General features: G+C 40.0%; 1 protein-coding gene across 1 annotated transcript; it reads left to right on the top strand.

Moving 5' to 3' along the window:
• Positions 1–1269: 1269 nt before the first annotated feature.
• Positions 1270–13422, top strand: LOC104032113 (phospholipid scramblase family member 5). Its single transcript, XM_009484352.2, has 7 exons — positions 1270–1282; positions 3915–4063; positions 8583–8625; positions 9466–9686; positions 10681–10842; positions 11989–12150; positions 13384–13422. Exons 1-7 carry the CDS (start codon positions 1270–1272, stop codon positions 13420–13422), a joined length of 789 nt encoding a protein of 262 aa, XP_009482627.2.
• Positions 13423–14056: the final 634 nt, after the last annotated feature.

The raw sequence follows: 14056 nt of genomic DNA on the forward strand, positions 1-14056 counted from the left end.
GTGCTGCCACCACAACCAGGGACTTCCCAAGCAGGCAACAATAAACTCTGGGAAAGTTTCACACAGCCAAATTTTTACATGTTCCATAGGTAGACCTGGGGCCTTTGCATGGACTAATGTAGTTAATAAAAATCAGCTTCCATATAATTTTTTTTTTTTTTTTAGAGGGGTTTTCTGCATTCTTCTTTCAGAGATCCTCATCAGCATCTTCCTGAACTGTAACTCTGGAATTAAATCTGTTCGGATATGCTCCTATAGGCCATTTCAAATCAGTAGGACCTGAAGCAGCAGAGAGAACAGAAGATGGTCCCCAACACCTCACTCTGCTCTGCCAGGCTCTGTGCATAGGCTCTGCCATTTTTGCAGCCACACATCATATCTGTCTGCAGATCGCATGTGCGTGATGATCTCCATGGTGACTTGGGCACTTGAGGCAGAAATATGAGCTGGTAAGTCAAGGTTACTCTCCCTCCTCCTCCTCCTTTCCTTTCAGTGCAATGAAGGTGATTACATGTCTTATGTTTTGGTATGGACGGTGCTTGTCTGGAGCAAACCGCAGCCAATCTGTTTTAATTCTCCAAATCCAGTTTAAACACCTCACATGGATCAGCAGAGCCCTGCATGGAGGGTGTGTGTGTGGGGGGGCAGGGGGTGTGTACAGGATCATTTTCTGGGTCTGGGTTCAGGCATGACATCCCTCGTAGGGGAGGCTGATGCTACACGGATGGAATACAGTGAGAAATCCAAGGTAGCTTTTCCTGCTCTGTGCATGGGAAATGTTGACTGGGGGCCAGCCATAGGGAAATGCAGGTAATTAGCTCCTCTGCCTTTACTGGATACCCTGAAGAAAGGGAAACATAAATATTGAATTATAAAGATAGAATTTGTGTAGTCTCAGAATATATACATACATTATAAAGCAGGATTTTAGGTCTAATGTGTTCAGTTAGCCAGTGGGTACATTGAAGTTTTGCCTCTTTGTATTCACAAAACACTTCTCCCTCTTTCCATTGGTGCAAATGACTTGAAATGAATAATGTGTTTCTTGTTTGTTAGCATCATCTCCCCCTGTTGTCCATCGACATAAAATGCAGTGTTCTGGAACATGAGAAAGGCAATACGTTTCCTCCAGTTCTTTGTAAGCTGATATGAAGTAGACAGACACCTTCTGAAGTTTTGTGCATGCTGTGCTCTTTTTTTCTTTGCTGCAACAAGAAAAGCCTTTTCTTTTAACCTGGCTTCCTTTGAAGAAGTAGCTCAGGAAGCTTCATGGCCTCTCAAGGTAAGTGCATCTACAGTCTGTATTTTTAGATCATGTTTACAGAAAACTACAGTCTTGTACGTTTCCAGCAATCAGCAGTCTGATGAAATGAGAGTTTCAGGCTAAAACCACATCAGCCAAAGCACAGTTGTTTCGGCTTCCTTTAATTTTTCAGCATTCAAGAGGCTCCTAAGGAGACTAAAATCTATACTAGAATGTTATTTGAATATAATACGTTACAAAATGTTAGCATCTGCATTCGATCAGAAAATTTAGTGTTTTATCTTTGTGCTTAAACCTGTCAGTATAAAATGCGTGGGAAGGGCAGCTACGGAGCCAAGGGTACCGCTATTTTTGCACACTTCTTTCCTATTCCACTTTGAAAATACCAGATCAGCAAATGCTTTTCACTTTCCAAACTGGCCAGAGTCCGATAACCACGTGGGGAAAATAAATATCTGAAGAATAACTGGATTTAATCAGATTACTCCTATCTGGGTTCATCTTTTCACGTATTGTCTTTTAGCAGCAGCCGGTTGGGTACTCAGGGCTATAGGCAAACATTGCAGCATGCAACCAGCCTTCTAAATTCATTTTCTCCATGCTTTCAAATATTTAAACTAATTAGAAGGACACAAATCTGTTTTTTCTTAAAATGAATGCAACTCCACAGAGGTCACCCTGTTGTGAAGTACAGAGGCAGATGTTGGCCCAGCGAGTTTCAGCAGTCTATTTATGTTTGCCAAATGTTTACCCCTCTTTGTTGCCCCCAAAATACTCAAGACATTCTGCATTTACAGCACTAAAGGGTATACAGCAGCAAGCAGGTTTTACAGCGTTGTTGTACTCTTGCAATAGGCTTTTTTTAAATCTTGCTTATCTTTAGCCATATAAAAGACATCTGGTTATGTATCTTATAGAATCATAGAATCGTTTAGGTTGGAAAAGACCTTTAAGATCATCCAGTCCAACCATTATTATTATTATTGTTAATGCATAGTAGTTAACAGAAGCAGCAAAATAGTCATGTTGTGTAATATGGTTTTTGGAATGAAGGAACTCGATAACATACTTTTAGGAACAAGTAACTCTACAAATTGTGTTTGTACAGAATGCTCACTGTATCATACGGTAACTTTTAAGTTTTCCCATACCATAAATGAAATGGGAAACATCCTCAAAAATGGACAAAGTGTCAGAGTAGCTCAGATTGTCATCAATATTTAATGTACTTACTGTTTGATTTTTGTATAGCTTAAAATTTGACAGGCAGAACTGCAATTTGTTGTCTTTTTTTCTCTTTATTATTCAAGAATAACACTAACGCTCGGCCACTTCATGGCATTTCATGTAACAACAAGAATTATGGCAGTAACAGAACCCTGTGAGGTAAAATGATGCAGAAGAGCATATAAAATATTTATTACCTAGTTATACATTTTTAAAAGCCAGCTACAAATTCAAAGGGGTTACTTCTTCCTGTGGTCTCAGACTTTGAAAGAAAGCAGTGGCTGCAAAGACGAATTAAGATCAAAATATGATTAAACGATGAATCAGCCACAGTGAATTCAAATAATGCTAAAGGATCTCATTTAAACCCACAACAGCAAAAGAGAGCTTCAGACTTAGAACCAAAACTCCTTCTGGACCTCAAACCCCGTCGTGCCCAAGTATTGTCACACACAAGATAAAAATGATCAGTTTGGGGACTGCTTTACTGCTGAAGCGCAGGGGCTCAGCTTAACATGGGGATTTGCCATTTATATGTGGAGAGCATCAATTTGCTCTTTCTTGTTCCGGCAGAGCCAGTGTTACTGAAGGCTGTGGAAGGATGCTCGTAGTAAAATCAGTAGGAGTTTGTTGAGAATCAAATGGCTAAGGTGATCACTGCACTGTGGGAGATGGTGCCTGTGCGTGTGAAGGGGTGTGGGCATACAGGTGCCTGTAACAGTAAATATTCTCGTTACCTTCACAGCACTAGCCAAGGTAACCATCACTGTGTCCTAAAGGACATGTTTGCAACAGCAAACTAGAAAACACAGCTTAAAGATACCTGATCTTTTCATGAAGGTAACAGTGAATAATACACTATAAGAGGCTGTGTAGACTTTGATACCAGGGTTGTAACATCCAGCTTGGGGAATCGTAAGATCCGTGGAAAGTTTCTCTCTAATTAAGAGAAAATGTGCATGCCCTCAAAATGCTAGAGAGCATCTTGCTAGAAGCACGCCCTCAGCAGCTCGGCGTGCGTTAGCGCGCAGGGCAGCTCATGGGGAGCAGGGCTGATAGCCTGTGCCGAGGAGCTTGTGGCCACCCTGTGTGTGAGTCCAGGCCAGCTCCAGCCTTGTCACACAGACTGAGCGCTTGCAAGCTGTCAGCGTGGATTAGGTGCCCTCCAAGACCGCATCTCCTGGTTTAGCTTCATCTAGTGATTCTACCTTGCATACTCTGAGACTGCTTTATAAAGTGAATCAGAGCGCTCGAAGTATGGCACCATTAGGAGATTCATTTCAGATCCTCACTCCTGATCTGAACTAAAATGCTGATATAGTCACAGGCAGAATGTGACATTATTGTTCCAGTTTTGATCCAAGCAGCTAGCTGCTGTTTGGCCCTGTTCAGTTCTGATTTTTTTTTTTTTCTTTTCTTGCAGAATCTCAGGGACAAGCCAACCCAATCTTTAAGGATTACCTCCCTGGTTCTTCTGACCTTCTTGAACAGAATAAGCCTGTTGAACCAAGTCTCTGGAAGCAAACATCACACACTCATAACTTGCCACCTGGTCTGGAGTACCTGAACCAGGTCCTGAATCTTTCCAAATGTTAGAATTGTTTTGTTTTCCTTGTAGACTTCTTTGATACCTTGGGTGGATGGGGTTGTTTGGTTTTTGTTTGGGTTTTGTTTTTTTTTTTTCTTGGGGGAGTGGCAGGTGGAGATGGAGAGGCTTTTTTGTTGTTTGATATTACTATGAAAGGAGGAGTGTAAGAGTGACAAGCCCTTCCTTCATTGCTGCCATTCTTTTTTATAGAAATCCATTTGTTGTGCATGCAGCTCTCCTTGCACAAAACCCATGGTTTTCTTCCCTCTAGGACTTTTTTGAAGTCATAGTATTACCCCTCTCATTGCCCCCCAGTTTCTTTCCAGTTCCTTAAGAGCTCACCCTCAGGGAAATGGCCATCAAACTCCAGCTGACCTCAAAAAGACTGAAACAGGCAGTGTGTGAAGGAATTGTCACCCCCCTATAACCCATCCTTTGAGGAACATGAAGGTCTTTGAGCAAACTCCTGCCAAGAACAGTGCTCTCCAGGTTAGAGGTAAGGTCCTGGAGAGGCAGGCTCCCAAGCAGACAACTTTGTGAGCATAAGCCTGGGTGGATACAAACCCGTACCCACTCTGTGTTGGGTCGTGGAGCAGGAAAGCGCTAGTGCCCGGGAGAGGAAAATGCCTGGAAATAGAAGCAGACAGGCAGGTCATAGGCAGGAGAGGAAAAGGGAAGGCTAAATTCTTCTCAGTCCTATTGCTAAATGTGTGGCTGTCCATCTTGCTCTGTGAAACCTCTCAGCTCCTGGAGCTCAGACCACTGACGGTCTGCAACTCTGCTCCAGAAGTTTCATCTCTTCCTGCATTTTTTTACTGGGAGGGTCACTTCCTGCTACTGCTTTGACAATGACTCCAGTTTGCATTTCACATGTGGCTGGATTCTGCCACTCTTATGTATGCTGAGTAACACTTCATACACCCTGCCTGGTACGGGCAGGGACAGAATCAGGCCCCCAGCGTAGTCAGGTTGTGATTCTGATACACACGTTTCTGCTGCGTTTGTATTTTGGTGGTGCTGGGAAATGTTTATTTCACTTGAGGTATTTTAGATCTGTATTCAGATTCACTCTGTATTTTAGATCTACATTTCTGGTAGTTTTGTACAGAAGCAGAAATTGAATGTATTTTATATTTGGAGCTAAGTTACCTAGATAGCTAATGAAACTGGGAGACCCTTCAGAAACAATCTTTCTTGTGGACTTATGATTTTCATTTCATGGTGCTTATACACAGAATGATATGTGTTGTCAATTACATGAGCATTTGTTCACAGATTGTGGGAGCTACATTTTTTAGTCTAAAAGTGATTATGATAGTAAATACTTGGCAGGTTACATATTCAGACTCCTGTACAAACATGAATTATACCTCAGATTTACTCCTACACTGTGGGCAAGCAAATTCTATTACTCCATTTTATAGAAGCTTTACTTCTGACATAAAGACAAAAGAGCAAGTGGCTGTCAGAACTATAACTAGAACTCAAGACCTCATTCATGCCTGTTCTTCGCCCAATAACCATGTGTCTGCTGCAGCCCTCACTAATTATTTTCAATTTTCTCTGCAGTCTGAAAAGTGGAAAGCATGTGTGCAATGTTGATTATTGGCATATACCCACAGCTAGAGTTTCCATGCGTTGCAGATCATTTTGGTGTGCAATGGTGAAGTCATACTGGCTGTGTGACTAATGAAACAAGCTCATACAGGATAGATTGCAGCAGAAAGGAGATCCGACTAGCAGGGAGAGGGCTGCCTGCAGAATGAATGTGGGACTCACAGCTGCCAGGGTGATCCCTTGGGATTTATCCTGATGGACTAAGAGATTTTCACGTAATGAAATTCTCAAATGAATGAAGATGTTTCTAGCAGAATTGGGAAATTTTGATGCCATTGGGAAGACTGGAATACTGTGTATCCTTCTGTTTGTGTGTGTATTGGGGCAAGGTTGACCCAGGTTGAAATAGGCACAGACAGATGCTACTGGGAGGACATGGGGAACAGAGAACCTGCTTTAAAACAAGACTGTTAGTGTTTCATCTTTAGACTAACAAAATGCTACCAGAGACGGGACTGTGACAGCTCTCATCCCTAGAAGAGTAGACAACCTGTGGGGAAAAAGAGACATTTAATTTATAGAATGATATTACCAGAAGAAAGATTGTATAGAAAGTGGTTGTGAATAAATACAGGATAAAAAATAGAAATGAGGTTCTGGGATTATCTCCAGCAGGAGCAGGGAATATAGCTGGATAGATTTGAGAAAGCTGAATATATTTCTTAATAAGACCATAACGTGTTTGACTCTGAAACAAGGATCCAAATTTAGTGAATCACAGAGAGATCCCTACAGTCTTATTCTAAACAGCAACTCAAGGACACAGCATATAGTGTTGTAAGAGAGGAAAAGAAAATATCTGTCACGTACGTTAAGGCCAGACAGCAATATTTCACTCTGCAAATACACACCCAGAGTCAGTCAGGCTGAGGAGCAATGAATTTGGCAGTTCAAGGTACACCGGAAGAGGGCAATAAACTGCTTCTGCCCTGGCAAACTGATACTATACTTTCTATCACTATCACAAAAGTGACACCCTTTAAATAATTTCCTACAAAACAGGTTACCCAAACCTCATTATTATCTTCCAGATCACAGCCATAGTTCGACAAATTGGCCAGTGCCCATCACAAAAATCGAGGGAACCTGTGCCCATAGTGGGAATAGACAGATGAGACCTTGGAAAATTTTCCAAGTAGCTCAACAGCATGTTGTGCCACCTTTCAGGCTTAACCAATTTTGTAAGAAGCTTCTTAGTTTATACCTGCTTAGACTGATCAGTTTTAAATGTAATGCCCACAAAACTGAATACAGAGAATTAGCTGTGTAGAAGGAATTTTAATATATCTGAGTTCAAGAGGACTCAGACCCTTGTAAACCAAAGGGCTTTAGATGTTTTCAAATGCAAGTGCAGAATTCCCTTAATCCACAAGTGCCCCAACAAAAGATGCATCAGAATAGCTGCCTTGCAGACATCAGTGAAAGGCAAAACAAGTGTGGTACTGCCACACTGTCTCAACATTGTTTATACATTGTTCATAATAAACCAATACACAGACCAAAATCACTCAAAGCTTTTAACAGTTCAGGCTCATTAATTTTCTTTTCCCTGTGAAAGTCTATGTGGGGCAAAGAAATCCATATTAAAATCAATGCTAAAATATTAAAATAGCCCTACCATCTTTAACTTGTGTATTCTTTTTTCATAAGCAGAGCACTTGCCATGAGCTCCAAGAGTTCACAGCTCTCATGAAACGTAAACAACAAACAGCAAAGATTCTTGGGAGAAAATTTTTCAGTCCAAATATTTTTTATTATTTCAATTACTGGCATGCACATTTCAGAGATTAATGAGAGGGATAAAGAAATTTCTCTTTTACCAGCTTTTCTTTGCAGCCTGAACTAGCTGCAGGAGATGACTAGAACTGACAAATGGCTACAAGAGTTTGAGTATGTACCAGGCAAGATTTATCAATTGTAAAATATACAGAAGCTGGAGACTTGTGACATGCTGGTCTCAGAAGGTCACTGTGTGCTTTCTGTCTGCAGCTGTGAGTAATGGCAAAATCCTGTGCCAAGCATTTGCCCATCAGGAATTTAAGGAAAAGAGATTACCAAAGCCTAAACTATCACATAAAACAGGCATAAAAAGTCACATAAAACTGAAAGGTAGACTGAAATTAAGTCTTGCTGGTTTTATAATACTAATGACTGTTCTCTAAAAAAAAAAAATGTTGGAGGGACGATAGGCACAGCAAAGCTGGGTATCATGGCAAACAGTTTTTCTCCTGCATTTGTAACAAACTCACAGGGGAAGACAGTTTCAGCCAGCCGAGGGTTTCTCTGGGGAGCTGTTGTTTTGCTCATTCTGGCACCCTGGCGTGACCATTTGCCAGATTTAGGGTGCAGAACTCCCATTGCCTGAGATCAGAGCATTAAAACTTGTGTATGCCATCGTTGGCACCACCTGATAGCCCTGCTGGGCTGCTCTAGTGGGTCCCTTTGGGATTTGGCTACAGCACATTTTGAGCTTGAGCCCAAACTCATTCACTCCTGCGCTGCCATGGTGTCCAGCACTAACCTTAGCTTTTGGGGTAAGGGGCTTCCCCTCTGCCAAGACCAGGAGGGAGGAACAGGAGTGAGAAGTGGACCCTGCTTCTCACATATGTCTTTGTGTTGCTGTTGTCTTCTTCGTTCTCCCAGTGAAGATTATTTTTCTTCAAATGTGTGTGTGAATTACATGACCACAGCACCCGATGTCATACTCTTCAGTCATCATTTGAGAGAGATGTCTAAAGTGTGACTTGAGATAGCCTGCAGGAACCTGGCTTGTGCAGCTCTGGAAGGAAAGAAATCCTAATAACAGGGAGATGAGCAATAAAAATAGACAGCCCCAGACCTTTCCAACACCCACAATCTTGTTTTTTTTTTTTTTTTTTTAAACAGCTGGACCGGATAATTATTCATCAGCAAGTGGAGCTTCTTGAAGGTATGGTGCAATCCTTGTCACTCTTTAACTGTGCTGGTACACAGATGTCTCCAAAAGGCTTCCAAGTCTTGCCTCCAAGTCACTGAAGTCATTGTGAAGCCTCCTGCATGACCTTGCATCAGGCCTGTATGTGGTGCTAGTGTGGTGAAATCTCACTTTCTTTATGCCTGTTCTGCAGCAAACCAATGAGGAGAGAAAGATTACAGTGAGTAATCTCCACACCAGTCTTAAATTCTCTCCCTCAGACACCTCCCTTGCTAAGTTATTAAAGTTTAACCATCTTTCAAATCCATGGAAAAATTTATTGTCTTTAACAATAATTAACATGCTACGAGAAACAAAGCAAATAAAGGAAAGTCAGAAGACACAAAACGAAGCATAAGAGTTACTATTTACATAGTTCCTCAGAATTTCAGCGTACTGAACAAGTATTAAGTTCTGCAAGTAAGACATTTTTTAATGTATTTCTACCATTCAAAATGTTTTTGGCCTGATTCTTGGACACCTTGCTGGGTGAAAGTTTTGTCACTGAAGTGGGACAGCCTCATATTGTTACTTCTCACAGATGATAAAGTAAGAAAAGGCCCAAACCAAAACTCAGGGTCTGAATTCTGTTTTGTGGTATGTACTTTAGTGTAGAGCACATAAAAGCATTTGAACTAAATGTTCCTTCAAAATACAGTCTGGACATTATTATTTCCTTATAATTGTGTATTTTCTTTGTGTCATTATTTCAAAACAATTTTTTAGACCATCTCTGTTCCATAGATTTTTTAGAATATATACTAACAAATACTAACATGATACTAAGGTAATGTTCTAATTGTTTTGCTTTATTAGCCATACTTGGCACAGAGACCTCCAGCAAATATGAGATAAAAAACCATTTGGGACAAAGAGTTTACTTTGCAGTAGAAGAAAACGATTGCTTTGATCGTAACTTGTGTTCGCCTATAAGGTCTTTCACCATAAGGATTGCTGATAACACGGGCCGAGAAGTGATTACAGTGAACAGACCCTTGAGATGCAACAGCTGCTGGTTCCCCTGCTTCCTGCAAGAGGTGAGCGAGTCCTAATTGCCTTTTGTCCGAGCATCTCACTGTATGTGCGCAGCATTAATGAAGCCTCGTGCAACCTCTGTGAGGATGGCAGGAAAGAATTCACTCCCACCTCTCAGCCTGGGGGACTGCGTGGAGGCCTTCGTTTAGAAGTAACTATTGATAGACGAGGCCCTTTTATGAGTTACGTTACCAGCACGCCTCCTCCCTTTCATGGGACCTTACTTTCCTGACATCCCAAATAAAGCTTTTGTGTCTGATGATACAGATGTCTCTCCAGGCAGGTAACACCCCAAATCACTGCTTGCCGTGACACAGACTAAGGGCTGTTAGTGCTACAGATGGAAATCACCCAGAGTGTGAAGGATGGAAAATCCCTGGAGGCCATTAGTGTGTGTGGGTACAACCGGGAAGCAGCTCTCCGAGGAGGCCGATGCTTCGTTCCGTGGTTCTGGCTCTTCAAGGCCATGTACCTCTGGGAAATTGCAGAACTTGGAAATAAGCTACTTTGAGTGAAAAATGCAGATCCTATAGAGTATCAGATCTTTTCTCCTTATTTTTGACTCTCCTTTATTCAGACATCTTTCTTGTTTTATGGAAATGTTTTATAGGTTAACTCATTTACCTACTTTCTCAGTACTGCATCAGGCTTTAAAAAAAAAAAAAGTCCTTTGGTAGCACAGCCACTGTATAAAAAAGCTTATAGGATACTCACTGGTTACAATAACAAAAGCTTTTTACAGTGTATGGGTTTTATCAAATCTTATATGTAAGTTGGTAGCGTCTGGTGCAGCTTTTGAGCTTCATATTGTCCACTATATTCAAAAGCACCATTAGACAGGCTTGTAATATCTAGTTCACAGTTTGGTAAAATTATATATAATTATATTCAATAAATAAATATTTTGTCATTATATAAACAATACACTATTATGGACAAATATGCTAATATAAAATTAGTTTATAAGATTTTGTTTTGTTTTCTTTTGTTTGCTAGTTAGAAGTTCAGTCCCCACCAGGTACAATAGCTGGGTATGTTGTCCAGAACTGGGACCCCTTTCTGCCAAAGTTTACTATACAGAATGAAAGTAAAGAAGATATACTAAAAATAATTGGCCCATATGCAACTTGTGGCTGTTTTGGAGATGTTGACTTTGAGGTATGTTTCTTATGAGTGTTAAGAATTTTAAAGTTTTACTACTTTCAATAAATTTCTTATTCAAAAATCCTGTTACTCTACCCTTGAAAATATTATGTACATTGCTATAATTATGGAACAGCAGTACAACAATGTGCATTGGAGTTGCTGACCTGTACACTAAGATTCCTACAGAGGTTTTCTGACAGGAGTGACAATTCCTTCAAGGAAGTACACATCACTAAATGAAGTGCTGTCCTCTGCTGTCCATGAGCACTTAGCCATTAATTTTGATAGGCTCAGGGTTTCATCCCACATGGATTCATTGTTACTTGACACATAGTCCCTTGAAGCCTGTGGCATTGAATCTGCTGCCTTCATTATTCTTTAGACAGAGAGCCACAGGCAGGATTACTGTCCAATATGCCTACATCCACTTGACAACATTCATCAGGAGAAAAATAATTCTGAGGAGCCATTGAGATATTTAAGGGATGAGAGGGAGAATGGGAGATGCCCAAAAAAATCCTGGACAGAGTTTTCTGATGTGAAAAAAGAGCTTTGCCTTAGTTAAGGAATCATAAAAGAGCTTCTGTGTTGATCAACCCATTGGCCAAATCAGAAGACTTCAATGACTACTGTCTGAAATTTCAGTATACTGTGAAAGACATAGAATCATAGAATGGTTTGGGTTGGAATGGACCTTAAAGATCATCTAGTTCCAACTTGCCTGCCATGGTCAGGGATACCTTCCACTAGACCACGTAGATGGCTGCATAATTGAGAACAGATCTGTCAGTTGTAGGGGACAGTGGTCCACAGCAATGGTACTGCTGTGACTTGGAGCATATCAGAAACACAAGACAGGAAAAAAAAATCATTGTGAAAGAAGAGCAAAAGTGGTACAAACTTTCACAATTGCTTTCCTCCATTTTCTGTCAGCTCTAAAGATGCTGATGCTTCCAAACTTGAGACCCTTTCTTGTGTGCCACTCCTAAAGGCAAATCTGACACTAATAGAGCATCTCAATGATAAGAATAAAAGAACAACCTGACAACTATAGCATACTCTGTGTGTCAGGGCATAGTCATTAATTCTGTGGAGATATAATCAGTGTGTACTTGATTTATTTATGTCTAGGTGTATTCCTATTTTTTATTTATGCAGGTAAAAGCTCTCAATGAGATGTCAACGATTGGCAAAATTTCCAAGTACTGGTCTGGATTTGTAAACAATGTCTTTACCAACACTGCCAACTTCGGGATCCAGGTCCCTGTAGATCTTGATGTGAGAATCAAGGCAGTAATGATTGGTGCTTGTTTCCTCATTGTAAGTATGCAAAACCAAGAGGTAGAGCTATAGAGGTGGGCAGACTGGGACAAAGGGGCCTTTGCTATCAGCTGTGATCCTACAAAGGTGCAAGTGCAGTGGAAAGCCAAACCCGCTACCTAAAAGATAAGTTAACTGAAACCCTTTTGATTTTTATGGCTGCTTTTGTTTTTTTCTTACTTGCTGAGCATCTTTAGGTTCCTAAGATTTTTGTTTATTAAACCTTATATAATTAAACTTTCTTTATTTAAATGGTATTCCACATATGGGCTTAAGCTGCGCCAGGGAAGGTTTAGGTTGGAAATTAGGAAAAATTTCTTCACGGAAAGGGTGGTCAAGCATTGGAACAGGCTGCCCAGAGAGGTGGTGGAGTCACCATCCCTCGAAGTGTTCAAAAACCAGGTAGATGTGGCACTTCGGGACATGGTTTAGTCTAGTCTACCCTTGATTGGCTTTGAGTAGACTTGGTAGTGTAGGTTAATGGTTGGACTGGATGATCTTAAAAGTCTTTTCCAACCTAAACGATTCTATGATTCTATGTAATTCAATATCTTGCATGGCAGGATCAAATGTCAACATACATGTCAAACCTACCAGACTCCCCCAAACCCCTTATCTGTTGTGTTTGAACGGGTATATGAACCAAAACAAAAGTTATGTTACTTCTAATGGTAATTTCAAATGGTGAGTGCCACTTCAATAGTTCTGTTGGGTGTTGCATGTAAGACCTTTAGGCCATATGAAATTTCCTACAAAAATACCATTGTGAAGATAATCGTAAGAGAAGAATTATATGAAAAGGAGAATAATCACCTCTAGGTGAGTAAGGATGAAGTTAAGATGCATGTTTTCTAGAATTACAAATTGATATTTGCTGTGTACATCTTTTGCCAACACTAATGTGTTAATATTTACATGCAATGGTTTCAAAATCATCAGACAATATAAAACAAAAAGACAAAACTATTTAAATTATTCACTGGAAAGTGTTTGCTTTAAAATAGCAACAACAATTCAGATATTTTGCTTTTATTAGGTTAGAGATGTAACTCTCATGACACTTAAGATTTTTGGACTGTGTCCTCCAAAACTCCTGTTGCTCAGTGGCAGAGTAATAGAAAATGACTGACTAATCTAATTACTTTATGTAAAAAAAGCCTACAAGTAAGACTTTTAATAGTAACTGTTGCATTTTTGTACCTTCCTTACTGTTCACAGTTTGTTTATTTGTAGGACTTAATGTTCTTTGAAAACTCTTTGGATGGATTATAACAAGATGACAGAAACAATAAAATATGCAGAATGTGTTTCAGTAAGTGAAAATGAAAATAAATTGATCCGCTTGCTTTGAAGACTTATACATTAGATACTTTCTAATTCTTTTTCATTTTCTTTCAGAAATCCCTTGAGCTTTGGACATGATTTTGAACACAAATCCTTGTTCCTTATAGGAAAAGAAAGGGCGCTAATGATGATATTTATTAAAATGTGTCTCATGTAAATAATAATTTCCCACTTACATTTCATGTGTGTTGTAGCTAAACACATACTTTTCACACAGAGCACTGTTGCTTTGGAACAGTGCTATTCTCTTCTTTCTCTTTTGATGTTCAAGCTTGGGAAATCATGAAAGATTAGATGAAGGGTTGCAGCATCACTGATGAAAGTCTATGTTTAGAGAAGCCTTTGATGTTTTGCAAGAGTTGGTACCAGTTACTAACCACATTAGGGTGTGTTTTGGGGGTTTTGCTTTTTCATAATTTTAGAAGCAATTTTCTGATTTGTTATTTAATTAATAGTAACAAACTGAGATTGAAAGTAACAAATATAAAGACATCACCCGATGGGAAGTTGAAGATGTTATCTGTTTCAGTGAGTTGAAAGAAGGGAAGTGATGTTTGCCAGT

The sequence above is a fragment of the Pelecanus crispus genome, chromosome 9 (genome assembly GCF_030463565.1).
Source record: "Pelecanus crispus isolate bPelCri1 chromosome 9, bPelCri1.pri, whole genome shotgun sequence".
NCBI lineage: Eukaryota > Metazoa > Chordata > Aves > Pelecaniformes > Pelecanidae > Pelecanus > Pelecanus crispus.